The sequence below is a fragment of the Drosophila takahashii genome, chromosome 3L (assembly GCF_030179915.1).
Source record: "Drosophila takahashii strain IR98-3 E-12201 chromosome 3L, DtakHiC1v2, whole genome shotgun sequence".
NCBI classification, from domain to species: Eukaryota; Metazoa; Arthropoda; class Insecta; order Diptera; family Drosophilidae; genus Drosophila; species Drosophila takahashii.
The window spans coordinates 10,170,998-10,189,739 of NC_091680.1; the positions used below are offsets into that span (position 1 = coordinate 10,170,998).

Sequence of the window (18,742 nt, forward strand, 5' to 3'; positions counted from 1 at the left end):
GAACCTCGAAAGCGCATCGAGTGCTTGAAGCCCAACCACTGACCTTCACTACGCCCCTGCATGACCCGTCTTTGATCGGATCGAGAGCCGAAATCGAGGCGAAGTCGGCTCATTATGATTTCTCGTTGCTGCAGCAGCCGATTGCCAATTGCCGAAAGCTCGAAAGATCGTTGGAGCCCGAAGACTAAAGTATCTCGGGCCTTATCAAAAGCCCCCCAAGGTGGACAACTTCGGTAGCCGAAGTCTCTGGCTGTTTGAGCCCTTAGCCTGCGTTGGTTAGTTGCTATATAAGCCTCATCGGCAGGTTCCACCAGCATCAGTCATCTCTCTGAGCTTACCCCAAAAACAACCTACCAAAAACCCACTCAAGATGTTCAAATTCGTAAGTATAGAGGATTTCCGGAGAAAAAAGAAGGTCTCCAAAATAATATATTACCCATCCCAGGTTGCTGTCTTCGCCCTCCTGGTTGCCACCGCCAACGCTGGTCTGATCGAGACCCACCATGTGGTGCATGAGCCCGTCCTGGCCAAGGTTGGTTCGGTGGTGCACTCGGCTCCCTCGGCGGTTTCCCACCAGAGCATCACCCAGGTGCACAGCAAGGCGGTGGTGCAGCCGGTGGTTGCCCCCATCGTGAAGACCACCACCTACACCCAACCCGCTGTCCATGTCCATGCTGCTCCAGTGGTTCATTCCGTGCCCGTCGTCCATGCCGCTCCAGTCGTCCACTCTGTGCCCGTGGTGCACTCCGCTCCTCTGGTCCACTCCGTGCCTCTGGTCCACTCTGCTCCCCTCATCAAGTCAGTGGTGCACTCCGCTCCCCTGGCCTACACCCTGCACCATTAAGGATTCAAATATGTGATACAGTATTTACGATTTTTTGTTTAAATAAATGTTTTTCGTTTTCCATAACAAGTTAATCGATTGTGTTTTATTATATAAAGGGATGGAAAATTAAAGGATTTGTTAAACACTAAAAGCAGGAAATAAATATTGCAAGCCTAAAGTATACAACATTTATTGGATACGTAAATAAATACAAATTTATTTAAAGTAAAGATATTAAAGAGCTTTTTTAAACATTACAAATGGTATTTTATGAAGTCTTACTAAATTTATATATAATCCTATGACCTACCGTGCTATTTTTTAAAAAGTTAAGGTTAAAATAAATGCAATTATTTAACTTTATATTTCTTCTTCTTTAGGCAAAACAATGGATTTGTATTCCTCCCATTCTTATAAAAGTCTTATACTCACCTTTCGATCGTCAAATATTTTTTTTTGCCTACTTTAGGGCTGCTGTAAAAATCCATTGAATAAAAAAATCGGAAAACATTTTCGCTCGCTATAACAAGTATGGTAGGTAATTTATTGCTTGGAATGTATTTTAGTGTCTAAACATTTTTTTGTGATTTTTTTCTTCTCATTGCTGGATTTGCTTGCTTTATAAACAGGGCACAGGATACGTGATTGAAGTAATCCGCAGGAAAATGCTAAAGTTGAACAGGAGCTGAATGGCTGGCGTGTGGGTGAGATATATGGGTGGCTGGATCTTCGAGCTGGATAGCTGGATAACCGGATTAACCGATCACAACGGGTCCCAGACCATGGACGCTCTTGACCAGCAGCGGGGAAGGATGCACCTGGGTGATGGCGGCATGGGAAATGGCACCGGGCACCACGCTCACGACCTGGGGAGCCAGGAGGGGAGATCCCACGACGGTGGGTCCCCAGAGTCCTGGAGCCACCAGACCAGGGGCAATCAGACCAGGAGCGGGAGCAGGAGCAGGAGCAGGAGCTGGGGCAGCAGCAGCCAGGCTGAGGAGAGCAACGAAGACGCACTGGAAAGGGGAAAGGAATATTATTAAATCAATATTTTAGAATCCCATTTTTGCATTTAAATTCTTTTAAGAATATCCTTTTTTTCTTGCTTATACCACTTACCAGCTTGAACATTTTGTTTTGTCGATGGTTTGCAACGATTTGACATAGAATTGCACTACCGACTGGCCTATTTATACAGATTAATCAGAACTGCAATTGGCAGTCGGCAGTCTCTCTAAATGGGTCGCCAACACGCCTCTGCACTCTGCACTCATTTAGCCCGGCAACAAACACATTTTCCCCAGCGTTCAAGCCAAGTTAAGCCACATAGAACCAAACTGAACCGAACAAAATGCAAACCTTTCCGGGGGCAGGTTCTCGTCTTACCCGGTCACACAATAAAAAATTAAATGCTAATAAAAATATTTTATTATAACGGATTCTTAATATAGTCATAAAATATTAATTACAAATAAATTTAATAAATACAGTCCCTACTTTCGACAAGCTAACGATTTTTTTTGCTTTTTAAAATATAAATAATTTCAAGTTTAAATTTTAAAAATCTGTTCTCTTTAGCTCAGTTACCACAAAATATATTTTTTTATTTTAAGTTCCTAAAATAAAAAGTCTCTTTCTATTTTAATGACTTTATATATTTTAATGACAAAATATATATTTTTATAATTTTTAATGACTTTTCTGCCCAGTGCACTCGTTCTCCCCCAGTTGACTGGCCACTTCAAAGCGATCTGATTCGATTCGATTCGATTTCGCCGCCTTATGATTTATGCAATGCGAGACATGTTCTAAGTAGACTCCCTCCCCTTCGATTTCTCACTTGGGGCTATGCGGCGTATACTTGACACTGTTGCATGCGTCGCACAATTAAGCAAACAAATAAATAGAATCATGTCGGGGGGAAAATATGTGTAATGTGAGCCCAAGAAAAGAATCTACTCAAGCGGCTTAGTTGGCAGGGGAAGAGGGGAAGAGAGGCTTGCTCTTTGCACTTTTGGCTTGCATAAATTAAGTCCCAACTTGGCGAAACGTTGATTAATGTGACTTGCCAATAACGCCGGCGGGCAGTTGGTAGACCACTTGGTCAGCCAACTTGCCCCGGGGCTCGGTCAATCGACAGAGATTGTCTCCAAAGCGATTTTGTCTTGTGCAATACTGCGACACTAGCACATCAGACACATTTTATGATCGCTGTCGCAGGCAGTGAGTTATTACAATGCCGTCATGGAGATCAGGAAACATATTTATAATTCAGAAAAACCTTCTATAAAGGATGGATTTTCGGGAGCTAAAAACTTCTAGTTTATACCCATTTAATATTCGTTGCTTTACTATTGCTATATACTATCAAAAATATTTTATAATATTTTTAAAATATTTACTGATATTATAAATAAAATAACCCCCCAATGCTAATGTTTTTCGTATAGAAAAAGAAAACCACACTTTTTATCTGTATCTTCACATCTTTTCCCCTTTGCCATTCGCTCGTTTGTTTACCTATAATGAGCTACCGAATCACGTGCCACTAAAATAATACAAAAACCGCAGTTACCTTGCCGAATCTATTGCTTATTATTTTATTTGTATTTTATTTTTCTCGTTTGCCGGTCAGCGAACCATTCAGAAAAGTTGGCTTAAACTATAAGCGATTTGCGGCTAATTTTGGGCGATGAAAAGACAGGCCAAAACAAAAAGCGAAAAGTTTTCAGGGTTAGTTGGTGATTGATATTGATTTTGATTTGATTTTAATGCACCAAACAAGGAAGTAAATACTTATTTGTGTAGTAAACAGAGGCGTACTAGAGAGGAAGTCTAATACTTGAACCCTCCCACAACTTATATTTATTGCAAATTGGCAATTTCTAATTGATGTTTATGTCACATTAAATGTTTGAATATCCCATTTGCCTGGCTTTATGGCAATGTTTGCGGATTAAGCTAATTCCGAATGCGAATAGATATTGCCGGCTGTGTTCAGTGTGGGTAAGATACACGGGCAATTTGCATTTGCTTATGCAAAGCGCCGATTGAATTGCAAAAGCCAAATAGACTTGAACTTGAAATAGATCTGGATCCCTTCTGGCTGTAATCTCAGAGCCAGTTCACAATGGAAAATTGCTTGCAGCGGCGGCAACAGCAACTATTTATCACCTCTCTTGGCCAATACCATAGATATATTCCCCTCGTCCCGCCTGCATAGACATTCGTCATCTGCTTATGCACTGATTTGCATAACACTGAAAAAGCATTTTCAGTTGCCACATGTAGTGGCAACGTGTGTTGTCACCATGGGAAATGTGCCATCCCTCCTCGAATGTATCGAATGGTTTTTTCGGTTAATTGCGATGGCAGGGTAATTATGTCACCTCGATATGGGGAAGCGTTTGTAGTGCGGTTGCGCCACAATTAGATCAGATCTCATTTCAGGCACTTCCAGTATTAATTTACAACTGAAAATAAAGGGAGATTAATATCAAATGGTTACCCAAATGATTAGTTGTGCAATCAAACTATTATTATATTTTATTTTATTTTTAGTGTTTTAAATTCCATGTCCTTTGGAAGTACCTTAGGTACCTTAGTTATATTACTTTACCCCACTTTTCTAAAAAACAAACAAAACTTTTAGATATTTTACTTTTTATGTACAGTATTAAGGACATTTTATTTGATTTTTAGTTCCTTAAATTTTGAATTTTCAAATCCTTATCCTTTACTTTCCCCACTTCCCCCAAAAACAAACCAAACTTTTAGATATTGGATCTTTTATGTACAGTATTAAGGATAGATGGAATAGCATAGTCAGCAGCTTACAGCGAAACATCCTTTTGGACTTTACACATGAACAATCGACACACGCAAACATACACAGCATACAAAGGTTGCATTCTCCCCGTCGTCGTTATCGGTAATCAGCCATCATTATCGATCATCAGTCATCATCGTCAATTGTCAATCGTTAATCGTCGTAAATCATTTAGTGCAGATGGTGGTAATCGTGGAAGTCGTGATGGTGGTGCAGATGGAAGGGATCGTACGGATGGTAGGCTTTGATGATGGGCGCAGGATGATAGGCCTTGATGATCGGAGGATGCACCACGGTCTTCACCACGGTGGGCAGCAGCACCGGCTTGATGATGTGGTGCGGCACGCTGTGCACCACCGTGGAGCTCTGGTGGGAGACGGCGGCGGGCAGGTGGTAGTGCAGCGGCTCCACATGGTGGTGGTGTGGGTAGTACGGAATCTCCGGATAGTGGTGGTGGTGGCCGTGCAGGAAGCCAGGACGAGCTGCCGCGAGGGCGCAGATGGAGAGTAACGATAGAACCTGTGGGGTTTTCGTTATATCGCAATATCCTTAGAGCGGTTCTTGAGTTCGCGACGCGTTATCCTTACCAGTTTCATCATTTTGTGGGTGGCTGATTAATCTCGGTGGCTCGCTGCTTGCAACTGATGCCACTCGATGGAGTGGAGGTGGCTTTTATTCACTTGCCACCTAGCCATTTGGCTACCAACAACAGCTGCAGATTCCGCTGCAGTTGCAGATGGAGATGCAGATGCTCTCGTTGCCATATCCGCCGCCGCTGAGAGGCTTCAATGTTGTGGAACTTTGCGTTTGCATCCGCAGTTCGCCGTCTGCAGCCTGAAGTTGTTGCCGTTGTAATTGCAGCTCGTTTCGTTTTCATTTCAATTGTTGTTTTTGCCTTGTCTGCCGTTTTTATTTTCGCAGAGAGTTTTGTCAAGCGCCGCATTGTTTACCCGCAGCCATCGCTTCGTGTCTGAGACGCTCCATCCATCGACCCCTTCCAACCCCAAGCGCTGAACTCTACCACGGTTGGGTTCAATGAGGTGGCAGACACACCGATTGATGCTGCTATGGGAATGCTTTAATCGTATACCAAAATAAAAAATAGAATTAATATATTAGCCAAGTTATCAGAACTTTAAGTACCTAGTTTTCAGGTATTGCATTGTTTCGGACTAAGCGAACCGATCTTAACTGCATGATATAACACTTTTGTTTGCTTTAAAGTTTATATATTAATTTAAAGTATTCAAAATTTATAGGTATAGGGTTCATAAAAAATAAAGCTCCATATAAAACCTAAATATATTTTAAAGTTATTATTTAATCTACTAGTTTATGTATTTATAGAGTACCTCCTTAAGGGTGCATTGTTCATTGTTAACTTGTTTTAAACCTCTTTTTACATTTTTTCCCATCGCTGATATACCTTTTACTAGAAGATCAGTTGCTTATGTGTTCATTCAGAAAGCTTATCTTAAGGTTGTCGCTGCTGTTCTTTTTTACTTTTGGCAAGACTTATACTACTACTATAATATCCCAGCGATTGTCGCCGTTCTGTTCTCGATGTTTGTCTGCTGCAATTGGCAATGGTAATTGTAATGGTAATTGTTGCTGCTTCTGCCGGCGATGTTGCTGCTGCAACTTTATTGCAATTCGCGCTTGAGATTCGCTCGTACCGTTAGACGAATGCCAGTTGCAAATTGTCCCTGTATTTGCTTTTGTATCTGTGTATTGTAAGTAGCATAATTTATGCCAGTGTTACATTTGCCCCGCTGCGACCTTGACTACCAGCAGTTTTTGGCCCGCAAATTGCTGTTGGTTTTACAGCATCGCATTTTTGTTTTTTCGACCTCCTCTGTTTTTGTTTCTTGGTCAGCGGAAATTCACACTTGCCAATTTAATTGTTGCAGTTTTTTTTGTCGTGGAAATTAGTTGCCTACGTCTATGTCTATGTTATCTTTGGGTCTGAGAATGTGTCTCAAAAACACTACCTTTTTTTTAATGTGTGAGAATCAAGATCTAGACATTTCTGGCGTCATATAAGTTTTTACACTAGCGATCAAAATAATAGCTTTAAATACGTGTAATAATTTAAAATGCATTTTTTACGACTTGTTGAAATATGAAAAATATAAACTTGTTTGATGATAAGCTGTATAATTGTTCATTTTTGTTAAGAACATTTAATTCAGTTTGTATACCAGTGCTGAAAGAGTTAATGTAATATTTTTTATTACATAATTAAAGTTTTATTTTACAATTTTTCTAACATTTAAGACATTACAATCGATACTTATACGTATGAATATGAAGAGTAATTACTGATTAGACCTAGATTTTAAACGAAGTATAATTTTTAAATAAATGTTTGCTGCCGAGATTCCTGCTGTGTGTATCCAAGTATCTAAGCTATAAAAAGAAACATCAAAATCGAACTTGGAGCTCATCTTGAGTGCTATTATGTTGACTGCAGTTGCTAAGCTTCGCTTCTGTCTGCCATCGATTGTGATATTTAAGGCTTCCATTTGCGCCCTGTCATCTTGTTGGCTGGAAAAGTTCACGAACGGCAGAACAGCGGACTCAGCTCCATGGCAAACTAGAACACTTGAGCCGAGAGCACGAGCTCATTAGAATGTCGTTTGGTATTTTGACAGCCAACACGGACGGCGAGTGCTGAAATGTCATCGTAAGAGGGGATCGAAGTTGGTATAGGGGGGTCTCGTAAATTAATCATGATTTGCATTTAGCGGGGTAAATATTTACACAACAATTCGCTGGGGTCCCTGGTCAGCACTCCCAAAAAAAAAAAACGGCCCACAATGTATTCAATTGCTCGGCTTATCGCGACCAGGAAACACTGCATCTGCGGCATAAACGGGTTGCAGCGAGTTTTGCAACAGCACTCCACCCAAAAAATGCTCGATTCAGTTCAGTGGGTTAGTGGGAGCCCCAGTCGGCATTATCTTCGGTTCGGAATCTCGAGTTATTTTCAATGTTAGTGCAGTTTAATTGCGAACCAAGTCAGGCATCCGCTGACGCAGCACATCCAATTCTGTGCCGAGAATGCCGCCGCCGCCGTTCAATTGATGGACACATCTGACCTTAGCGAGTGGCCAATGGCCAATTGGTCGCTTGGCCACCTGTTGGGAGCTCGTCGAGTATCCGCCAGCAGTTAGTTACTCGAACGTAATTACTCGGGGGGGCCAAATGAAAATGAATTTAATATGCCGCTCCACTTGCCGCAGCTGCAGCGCATTTCTCACCCGGTTGCCATTTGCGTAATGCTCCTTCTGGCCAGATTATTCGACTCTATGGCCGAGTTTCTGAGTGTCCAGCGCTCTGACACCTGAGTGAACCGTGCCAACAGGACAGGTCGGATCATTTGTATTTGTGGCCGGGAGTGTTTGGCAACTGCAGCCATTCGGGCTTGGCCAACAAACAAAACACAAACAACAAAGCCCGCAAAATATATTCAATTTCGCTTAACATAATGGTCAACTAATTTTGAGTCTTGCGCGCTGTCTGGTCTGAATGCTTTTGTACTTAAAGTTTATGGACAAGTTAATGAGTTTAGTTTTGAATTACATTAGTAGGCGGCTGACTTGATGTGTTTTTTGTACAAAAACCATGGGAGGCTTTTTATACCCGAATCATTCGTAAAATAATTGACGTTTTTATTATTCGTTAGTATTTATTAAATAAAAATGTATATATGCAAATTAAGAATTTTCAATAAATTTATTTTGTATCTTTTGTTTAGGGAGTCATTTTACAAAATCCGAAAAAATGTATTTGTATGCTTAGAACTAAGAACAGAAACTAACTAGTTTTGAGAGACATTCTTTAGATTTTATGCATTTTAAATTAATATCGTCTCTTCATTAAATATAATCGAAATCCATTTTAGTTCTCTTACACTTTACTGACTTATTTTTCCAATTGATTTCCCATAACTACTTCCTCATTTATGAGTTCAATACATTACTTACATCATACCAAACGTTGTTCATATTCTTTCGTCTGATCTGTTCCGACCTTCCAGCCAATTACCTGTATAAAAATCACAATAGCACAATGGCAGATCAGAAGTTAATATTGAAAGACTCGGAAGCACTGAAAAGATAGAGGTAATTAAGGCAAGAACAAGTCAGAAAAATAATGACGTCTAAAAGACTGTCAACAAGTGTTTCTTTACCTCAAAGTAATTGATCTTTAAGCGCTGCTTAATTGTTGTTCATTACGCTTAGTCTGAGATCAGCTCGAATGTCTCTAATTAAAAGCGAAATTGAGTTTGGTGCTAAACGGTGGCGATAAGGGGCGATCGAAACGGAGTTTGCCCGAGGAACTGGTTCCCCGCATGATAATTGCCTGGCCATTTCTTAATGTGGCTAGTAGTGATCTTGTTGTATCCAGTGTTATGCAATGCACTGGCAGAAACAGAAAAATAAACCGAAACGGCAGAACTGTCACTTGCCTGCTGGCCATAAGGCGTACATTACCCCCAGAGCAGTACAACTCAAGATCCCAAGAGAGATACTATGTATACCGCAGATGTTGGCGCACAGCTTGTTGGTACAAACACGGCCCGGATATTGCCAAGGAATTTACCAGAAATAGACTCAAATCTATTAAAAGTCACTCAAGAATTTCGGCTAACAATTGGAAAGGGGTGGGGGGTTTATGTCGCCAGATTGGAGCATTCATTAATCATGCTAAAAATTGCTGACAAATCACCATAACGGCGGCAAATACAACTCAAGTTGAACACTATTGAAAGTACAGTTGTGTTTGTTACTTTGGGGCAGTGGCGTGTACTTAACCATTCTTATTCGGTAAGGGGGGATTTTTATGATTTTTTTTTTAAAGTATCCTTATTATATCTTACAAATAAACTTCTATAATGTTTTTAGCATGCAACTATAAAAAGACCCCTTTTTTCTACACCACTGCCCCTCCGCGTATGTGTGATCCGTGCGCCTGCGCAATCGCAATCGATGTTTGCTTATTACACAAAGCGGAACTCCAGACCAGTCCCGAGTGCGATTCTATGTGGGATGTGGCTACGACTGTGGTTGGGCCTGTGCCTTCTGGTGCTTTATCGCTGGCCCGTCTAGCTGGCCATTGTTATGCCAGACAATTGCAAGCCGAGATTAGCATAACCTGAAAAAAACGAACGGATAAAAAGGGGTGGAGAAAGGAAGGGAGTGCCCGGTAAAAATATTGATACAGTAAAACGAAATGAGAAATTTTGACATCAATTTATTTTGCCAAAATAGGTTTTTATTTTATATTTATAACTTGAGAAAAATAACGCTACATTATTTACAGATCTTTTCACATCTTTATGTCCCTAAAAGAATTGGGAGCTCAATTAATTCTTTATGTTTCTTTATGCAATTTCTAAAGTCCACATATGTGAAATACCCTTTTGAATATTCAAATATTCAGAAACTAAAAAAAAGTAATCAAAAGATTATTAAAATAAATATACAAAAATTTTACCTACATACAAAATAAAAATCAATATTAAATATTAAGTATTATTTACCGACATCCTCCCAGTAACTTCGACTAGCTCATCTCTAAACAGAAAGTGAAAAGAAGTAAACAAAAAACCACTTTGGAACTTGCTAAAAATATGAAGAAATTCATTTTCATTTCGTTACGCGTTCGTCGGCTGACGTGATGGGCAAGCAAATTGGCCAGCAAGTTTGCGCACATTCCTTTCCCAACACAACAGACCAACTGAACTCAACCCGGTTTGATTATTGGCCTTCTCCTTCATCTTCTACCGAGACGTCGATCCCCCTTGGCCAAGTCCCCCGCACATTAGAGCCAGTTATGTTTTTCGGCCATGACAGATACACGCAAGTGCGTTTACATTGAACTTGGGCTACTTTGGGGCGGGTTGTGCGTGTTGCAGCCACGGTGAATTTTCACGGTCAAAATCGAGGAGGAAAATGACAAGTGTGAACCGCATTTTCAGCGTCGCGACGCTTGTCTCTCGGCCTGAAGTGATGCAAGTGGCGGCTGCTGGCCAACTGCCCGAGTGGGCCAAAAGCCCAGCGTCCGCAAGCGCAACCCAGTGAGACAGACAGACATTACATTTTGACTGGTTTCTTTTTCCCTCTATTTTTTTTTGCAACCTGATGGGGTACGATGTCTTAGGTGGGCAGTGGCCACTCGGTCAGTTGGCCATTTGGCCGTTGTGTGTTGTCAAGGGGGGGTTTTTGGCCAAAAGCAAACCAAGACAAAGCGAATCAGCTGCAGCCTAGCACATGCAAACATCGGTTCGGTTCAGTTCTCCCCTTTGGCCGTTGGCGTTATTTTTCAGCTTTTCCTAACGATGCTTGAAGAAGGAAAAAAGCAACAAAATTATTATTATTGTATTTTCTGCATTTTAAGATTCGGCTGCACATGGGGCACTCTGCTCTGCTCTGCTCTGTCCGCCTTTTGGCAGTATAAAAGCCGTTGCAAATTTGGAGCTAACAACACAATTCGGCGAGGCGTCAACACAGACCCACAGTTCAGTAGTTCAGTTAATAGCTAGCGCACCAGGATCGCAAGGATTAGCAAAATGTACAAGTTGGTGAGTTAATCTATAAGAGGGAGTTATAGATTTTATAATTAATATTAAATTTTACCCCCAAAGGTGGTGTTCTTCGCTCTAATCGCCATGGTGGCTGCCCGTCCTGGTTACTTGGAGTCTGGTCCGCTGCTCCATAGCTATGCCGCCCCGGCCATTATCCATGAGCCTGCCCTGGCCAAGGTGGGCGCCATCATCAAGACGGTGCCCAGTGCCGTCTCCCATCAGAGCATCAGCCAGGTGCACAGCTCGGCCCACATCATCCAGCCGATTGTGGCCCCCGTTTTGAAGACCTATGCCGCCCCCATCATCAAGACCTATGCGGCCCCTGCCCTGCACACGACCCTCCTCTCGTCCCCCTGGGCCGGACACGGCTGGGCTGGACATGGCTGGGCCCCATCCTGGTAAAGGGGAGAAGGGTTTTCTCAGAAGGTCCTGGATGGCTTTGCGTGGGCTAGCAACTATGGCTAACAACCTCACCCCGATCCCAAGCTTATTCTCTTCACCCTGCTGTTTTGTTTTTCTTCTCTCACATTTCGACTGATGTAAATAAATCCATGTTTCATGCTCAAAATAATCCTGTGGTGTTCTATAAATATTAAGCACTTCGAATTGGCAGGGCAACTTTTTCTTCTATAACACCATTAAAGGGAACAGAAAATCATCAAACCTTTGATAAAGGTCTGAGGTTTCTTAAAAATTCTAAATTAATGGTGTTTTAATAGTGTAAGCCTTTTTTAAGGACAGAAAAAAAAGACAAAAATTGAATGCAAAAGTTCCATTTTATAGCGAGTTTGTAGTCATAATTTCGATGAAACAAGGTTTACAGCCAAAAGAGTCACTGTTTTGGAAAGCTAGCAACATAAGCTAACGATCCGCACCATTTTCCGAACAATTTATTTTTTATCGAAATTTCATATTTTTTTAAGGGGTAACATCATGTTTTTTTGATAAAATGGTCAAAAATTTTTAAATTTCAGGTTTGATTGCCATCCGATTGGAAATTAAATCACGAGCTCAAGAAGGTATGACATTCCTTATTCCGCCTTCATTATGCAATATGTCAGCCAAAAAAATAAATTTTTAATGGCGGTAAAGAAGGATTTGAATATTACCATTTTATGGCGGTTTGGTGTTACGAAACTACAAAAGAAAACCCGCTTTAAATTTGTATTTTTAAATTAAAGTGCAATATTCAAACTCATATTTTAAAACTAAGTGTGCTGCAATATTTTTTTAGTCTTCATTTGATTTATTAATCAGATAATTTTCTGAAGATGCAGAATTTAAGTAGATTTCTACTTACTCATATATCTTTATTACTACTGCAGATATTAAAATGATTTTTCTAAGAAAAATTTTCTTGTTTGCTTTCTTAACAGTAAAAGAAAAAAGTTTAGAAAAATCCGTTTTGCATTGTGCTGGAAATCCCACTTAAAGACATCTCAGAATAAACACAAATATAAGTTTTTTTTCAACAATCACATTTTACTCGCAATTAAACTCGTTTATATACAATAGGAATAGCAATTTTCTAACCATCCAGATCGCTCGTTTGAGCCCCCAAAAATCCAGTGCTACCGATTACCAGCTGGAATTGTAGACGACGGGAGAGGCGGCGGCGTAGGAGGTGTGCACCACGGGAGCAGCAGCGGCATAGGTGGTTTGGACAACGGGAGCAGCGGCATAGGAAGTGTGCACCACTGGAGCAGCAGCAGCATAGCTGACCACCGGAGTGGACTTGACCACCGGGGCCACGATGTCCTCCACCACATGCGAGTGACTGTGCACCACCGACTGGCTCTGGTGGCTCACCGAAGTGGGAACACTGCTCACCACTGCACCCACTTTGGCCAGATGTTGCTCCTGGACAATGGTTGTAGCAGCCGGGGCGGCATAAACCAGGGGAGACTCATAGAGATGTCCGGGACGAGCGACAGCTACGGCGAGGAGAGCAGACAACACCACCTGGAAAATTCAAAAAAATTGGAAGAGTTAGATATATGACATGATATAATGATATATTCAATAACTTACCAATTTGAACATGTTTAAGGATTTTTGTTTCTTGGTCTGTGTTGTACTGCTGAAGCGAACAAAGTTGACTGATAATTTGACAACCCAAAGTGCTGCCTTATATATGGTTTAAAAATATTGTTCGTCGTCGCCCCGACGCAGCTGCAAAGCGAAAAAGAGCGGTTTAATTAAAACATTTACGAGCCGAGCAGAGGGCAGTCAAAACCAAATGAGTTGTATAAATCTGCCCTCCGTGGGACAATAAAGCATGAGACTTGCAATTGGTCACTGGTCACTTCAAGACAAGATCCGAAATCCCAGACCCACGAAAAGCTCACGCACTGCAAGTTGACCCTGACTCACGCCCTCAAAGTGCAAGTAATGCAGTCGCCGAGGAATCCCAGTCTCTAATGGCAGTCAAGGGGGCCTAATGGCTGTAATTCGATTCGTTTTTACACAGAAAAAATAAGTAGGTATATTTGATGATACCTACATAATTTTACAAAGAAATGTGCACTTTTTAATTCGAAGAACAAAATATTTAGAGATATAATAGCTTGATTTTTGAATCGCGATCTACAATTTATTCCCTAAAACTTAAAACCTATTCCTTCGAAACATCTTAAGTGACCCCTTATAAGTATTAGCCATATAATTCAATTAAATGATTATTTTTAAAACATGGGATTATAAAAGAATTGTATAAAATTATATTTGAAAATACCGTAAGTTACCTTGACTTTTAATAATAAATCTAGTTAGTTAGTCGAAGGTGTAGGCAAGTGTAATACAGTCATTACTTTAGTAACCAATACTTTAATTTGTAATAAATAAGTAAATATTTGGAAAAATAATATTACAAAATAAATTCACTGGTATTTTCCAGTGTACTCGAACATGTACAATGTACACAGCTCACTTGTCTCCACTGAGCCGTCCACCGACGCTAATTGCTTATTGATCGTCGGCCAGAATCTGATATGGCTTTAATTTCGGCCCGAATTGTGACGTGCTTTTGTGCGCCGGAAATGGAAGGTCAAAGCCAAGTGGCTGCTGTATAAAAGATAACTGCAGCCGGGCAATCAGCAACAGTTCTCGCAAGAAACTCAACCCGATCACTCGCAATCCAATCAGTCAATACAGACCTAACCCATTTTCCAAAATGTTCAAGTTGGTGGTATTGTCTGCTCTGCTCGCCGTAGCCGCTGCCCGTCCCGGTCACCTGTTGGAGTCCTCCCCGCTGGTCTATGCCGCCCCAGCGGCGACGACCATCGTCCAGGAGCCCGTCCTGGCCAAAGTGGGTGCCGTGGTCAAGAGCGTGCCCACCGCGGTGAGCCACCAGAGCCAGTCGGTGGTGCACAGCTCGGCCCATGTGGTGGAGGACATCGTGGCCCCGGTGGTCAAGTCCACTCCGGTGGTCAGCTATGCTGCTCCTGCTCCAGTGGTGCACACCTCGTATGCCGCTGCTGCTCCTGTGGTGCACACTTCCTACGCTGCTCCAGCTCCCGTTGTCCACTCCACCTATGCCGCTGCTGCTCCCGTTCTGGCCACATCCTATGCCCAGGTGGCCGCATCCTCGCCGCTGACCTACACCGCCACTGGTGTCTGGTAAATCCGCTTCCAGGCCACTCCAATCCCCACTCCCACTCCTCCAACCGCTGCCAGGTGACCAGGATGCGTGTGCATCGCTGGACGGCTATGTGATACGAATTTTAAATAAAAATAAATGTTTTGCTTTCGAATCGTGCAAGGTGTTTGCTTTTCAATCCAGTTCATTAATCTTCCTTTAGTTGCAATTTTAAGAGCCCTACACTGGCAAAGAAAAGGCTCTATATAATTATATAAAATATCATTACATAATTCCCTATTTTTTAAACCATTCTTTGGTTCCCCTTTAATATTTAAGGTATGACTGCTACTCACCTGTTCTGTAAATCAGAAAATGTAATTTAAAATTTAGACATTTTTGACGTCAATTGGGTTTACTTCTCACATTCCTCGGTGTTGACTTGGTCCTAACATTATTTCATTTCTAAAACTGTCCTAGTTCATTGCCCTCCGTCACGTACTTACTTCCTGCTGCACCTGTTTCTTGGGCAAACATTGGACTTTCACATGGCGAGAACACGCCTCAAATGTGGGTGAGAATTAACATCCCGCTGGGTCGTAGGAAATTGCTGACATACCCCGGCCAGTGACCTTTTCATTGCATTAGACATTCTTTTTTATTGTCTTGGCAAATGGAATATTATGGGCTTATAGGATTTTACTATTTATTTAATCAAGTAAGTTTACAAATATTATAAATGCCTTCATGGAATTTTCTTAAATTTCTTCAATTTTCCTAAATTTTTTTTAGCTGCTCTCATCCTTGGTGCGGAAGGTTGATATCAAGGGAATTTCAATATCGGCCTTGGCAGCCAAATTCGCAATGGGGCCGAAAAGCCTAGTCAAAACTCCATCCAATCCGTGATCCACAGCGGTTAAGTTTAGGTCCCTTCTGACTATCTCGTGTCGATCTGTGACATATCCGCTGGTGCCATGGAAGGACAGGAAGAGGAAAAACAGAAGCTACACAGGAATTAATTAATTTTTAAGGGATTTTCCATATTATTTCTTACCGCTTTCAATAGGAAATCCATTTGTAGTTCTGGCAAAGACGATTGAAATGCAATTAATGCTGCATTATCGCAGCTTTCCCCTTTTATGGAAAACTTTCTTAAATTCTAGGGACAAGTGTTCTTGATGCACAGGTGCTCTCATGATTTGTAGAATCGGAAAATAAACACAGACACAGTTTCTTGGAAATAAAAACTTTACTTTAGTCGTCAGATTTTCTTACTGATGATGAAGTTTGGATGGCACCGTGTTAAATTAGAGATTTATAATTTTATTAGTTGTATGGCCGTTTTGCGTTGAAAATTGTATAAAAAACAAGGGTTGTTTACCTATTTTCGGCATTATCACAAAACTTTTCGGTACTTGGAAAATTACCTTTTCTAAATATGCATAGTTTTTGGCATTAACTTAAATGAAATCTTTTCATTTTTACCAGCCAATAGGTATTTCCAAAGTATTTACTGTCAGCGGAAATCTTGCTTATGAGGAATGAAATATAGAAATGGCGAGTTGATTATAAATGCGACAAACAAATAAATATAAAGGTAAACAACATCTTTACAAGAGGGTTCTTATTTTTTTCCATTTCGTTGATATCTATAAAAAAACACAGTAGCTCGGTAATAATAATAAGAAAATACATAAGTCCAATCATCCTATTTGTGTATTTTCCCTCTCCCACAGTCATAAACTTAAACACATAGAAATAAAAAGAGAATTAGTTTGTTAAATTACAAAGTGATATTTATTTCTGATTATTCTTAAGTAATTAGTTTTTTGTCGGATGAAATACAAATAATGTAGCATTCGTTTGGTTTTCGTTTGCCGATGGAATTGAAATAGGAAGTGAAGTAGTGATGTTTCCAACATTGTCTACATTTCCACTGAAATTCGTTTGCGTTTGGTTTGTAGAAAAAGTTGAAATTGGAACGGGTGTAGTGAGGTTTCCAGCTTTGGCCTGATTTGGTGAGGAGTCTGCACTTCCACTCAAGAACACCCAATTGGAAAATGAGATTGCAGTGAAGTTTGAGTTTCGCCTGGTAACATTATGTGGCTCCTGAGCGTATCCAAGAGCAAATTGCCCGTACAGGCATAAAACAATCTGTAAAAATGTTATAATAATACCCAAGTTATAATCGATACGTTTGATTTGATCTAACCACTTTGAAGAAGACATCCATTTCGACTGTGCGTTGATTGCAATTCTATAAACTTCACTCTAGGAAGCTTCTGTTATATAGTGATTATCTATTTTCTTAGCAAAGTCTGTTCTTGAAGCCCGCTGTTTACCCAGCGAAATGCATTGCCTATTCTTTGAAGCGAAGTAAGAGTTTCTTGAAACGAAAGTATGGGGCTCTGTCATCGGATAACTGGCCTTGACTTGAGTCGGAAGCGGGTTTCGATTGGCTGGCAATTAGAAGTAATCTCGGACCCTTGGATCTCCCTCCTCCTCGCCAGAAATGACCAGAAATCGAATCTGCGGTGAGTACGTGCGACTAATGAGTTGTGAAATGAAACCAAGAGTGGGTATGGCAAACAAGTGCGAGGCCGAAAATAAGTGAAGTAATGGGGAGAAGCCGAGCCGAGCCGAACAGAAATTGGCCACGAATAATAATCTGGTTTATGGCCAAGACCCCGGGACAAGCGGCCAGAATCCGTTCAGGCACGTTCGACTTATGGCTCTTTGTATCCGCCCCGAAGTGCGTGTGTGTGTGGGAGCCACGAAAGTGAAGTTCAAGTATAAAAGACGTTGACAGTCCCTCAACTCGACACATTCGAAGTCTGTCTCCCTTTCCAGCGACACAAGTCGAAGAAGCCAACTCCCCGTTCAACATGTTCAAATTGGTAAGGATCTAGGTGCAAAGGATTGGGTTTTCTTGAACACATAAAAAAAGCAAGTTCCCGTAAAATCGATATGACCCATATCGTTTTTACATGAAATACTCTTTAATAGTGTAAAATCGATCTACGTTTCATATCGATTTTTTTTTGGATAAATGTATTACTTACTAAAATTCTTCTACAGTTCGTTCTCGCTGCTCTTTTGGCCGTGGCTGCCGCCAAGCCCGGTCACCTGGCTGCTGCTCCTCTGGTCTACAGTGCCCCGGCCACCACCGTCGTCCACCAGGAACCCGTTCTGGCCAAAGTTGGAGCCGTGGTGAAGAGCGTGCCCACTGCCGTGAGCCACCAGAGCCTGACCCAGGTGCACAGCACCCCGGTGGTGGAGGATGTGGTTGCCCCCGTGGTCAGGACCACCGCCGTTCACTCCGCTCCCGTGGTGGCCGCCGCCCCCGTTGTCAAGACTGTGGCCCCCGTCGCCTACTCAGCTCCTCTGGCCTACTCCGCCCCGGTGGCCTACTCCTCGTACTCCGCACCCCTGACGTATTCCGCACCTGTGGCCTACTCCGCGCCCCTCTCCTACGCCGCCCCCGCGCCCCTGCTGCACCACGCCCCCCTCACCTATGCCGCAAGCGCCTGGTAAAAAGAACGAAATGTGCTGAAGAACGAAAGATTTTGAACTGTGCCTTGTTTACTAGATAGTTTGCAAAAACTTAACTCGATAGAATAAACGAAATGTGAATATAAAACAATTACTGTGTTTAATAATCGAGGGGGAACCATTGAAAACCTTAAAATGAAACAGGTTTTAGAAGCAGAAGTTAAAAATATTTGTGAATATATCTCCAAAAAGAAGGATTGCCTCGACTAGCAGATACTCTCTACCCAGTTTAAAATTTGCAATATTTGTGCATTTTGTAACATCATGTTCTTTTGGAAATACCAAAAATGTGAAAATTAAGGTTTTAATGCCTACTATCTGTACTATCTGTATTCAGGTTAATTTAAGTTTGTGAATTTATAAAGA

At 41.5% G+C, this 18,742-nt stretch overlaps 8 protein-coding genes across 8 annotated transcripts in view; 3 read left to right on the forward strand and 5 right to left on the reverse strand.

Annotated features, from left to right (window-relative positions):
• The window catches only part of LOC138911801 (alcohol dehydrogenase 1-like), a 176,248-nt gene that overhangs the window by 59,750 nt on the left and 97,756 nt on the right, over positions 1-18,742 (reverse strand). The window lies entirely within an intron of this gene.
• On the forward strand, positions 2-918 carry LOC108067210 (A-kinase anchor protein 14-like). Its single transcript, XM_017156129.3, has 2 exons — positions 2-382; positions 446-918. Exons 1-2 carry the CDS (start codon positions 371-373, stop codon positions 842-844), a joined length of 411 nt encoding a protein of 136 aa, XP_017011618.2. The 5' UTR covers positions 2-370; the 3' UTR covers positions 845-918.
• On the reverse strand, positions 1,337-2,106 carry Nplp3 (Neuropeptide-like precursor 3). Its single transcript, XM_017156131.3, has 2 exons — positions 1,946-2,106; positions 1,337-1,842 (listed from the first exon to the last, which is right to left on the reverse strand). Exons 1-2 carry the CDS (start codon positions 1,955-1,957, stop codon positions 1,582-1,584), a joined length of 273 nt encoding a protein of 90 aa, XP_017011620.1. The 5' UTR covers positions 1,958-2,106; the 3' UTR covers positions 1,337-1,581.
• Positions 4,639-5,395, reverse strand: LOC108067226 (uncharacterized). Its single transcript, XM_017156143.3, has 2 exons — positions 5,243-5,395; positions 4,639-5,174 (listed from the first exon to the last, which is right to left on the reverse strand). The coding sequence occupies exons 1-2, from the start codon at positions 5,252-5,254 to the stop codon at positions 4,827-4,829; spliced, it is 360 nt and encodes a 119-aa protein (XP_017011632.2). The 5' UTR covers positions 5,255-5,395; the 3' UTR covers positions 4,639-4,826.
• On the forward strand, positions 11,159-11,786 carry LOC108067221 (neuropeptide-like 3). Its single transcript, XM_017156137.3, has 2 exons — positions 11,159-11,244; positions 11,308-11,786. The coding sequence occupies exons 1-2, from the start codon at positions 11,233-11,235 to the stop codon at positions 11,647-11,649; spliced, it is 354 nt and encodes a 117-aa protein (XP_017011626.2). The 5' UTR covers positions 11,159-11,232; the 3' UTR covers positions 11,650-11,786.
• LOC108070006 (cuticle protein LPCP-23-like) lies at positions 12,705-13,401 on the reverse strand. Its single transcript, XM_017160302.3, has 2 exons — positions 13,279-13,401; positions 12,705-13,209 (listed from the first exon to the last, which is right to left on the reverse strand). The coding sequence occupies exons 1-2, from the start codon at positions 13,288-13,290 to the stop codon at positions 12,826-12,828; spliced, it is 396 nt and encodes a 131-aa protein (XP_017015791.2). The 5' UTR covers positions 13,291-13,401; the 3' UTR covers positions 12,705-12,825.
• Positions 14,373-18,467, forward strand: LOC108069923 (cuticle protein). The gene is made up of 4 exons (XM_070214421.1): positions 14,373-14,865; positions 15,305-15,398; positions 17,608-17,721; positions 17,903-18,467. The coding sequence occupies exons 1-4, from the start codon at positions 14,420-14,422 to the stop codon at positions 18,356-18,358; spliced, it is 1,110 nt and encodes a 369-aa protein (XP_070070522.1). The 5' UTR covers positions 14,373-14,419; the 3' UTR covers positions 18,359-18,467.
• On the reverse strand, positions 15,586-16,033 carry LOC138913036 (uncharacterized). Its single transcript, XM_070215250.1, has 2 exons — positions 15,879-16,033; positions 15,586-15,828 (listed from the first exon to the last, which is right to left on the reverse strand). Exons 1-2 carry the CDS (start codon positions 15,897-15,899, stop codon positions 15,613-15,615), a joined length of 237 nt encoding a protein of 78 aa, XP_070071351.1. The 5' UTR covers positions 15,900-16,033; the 3' UTR covers positions 15,586-15,612.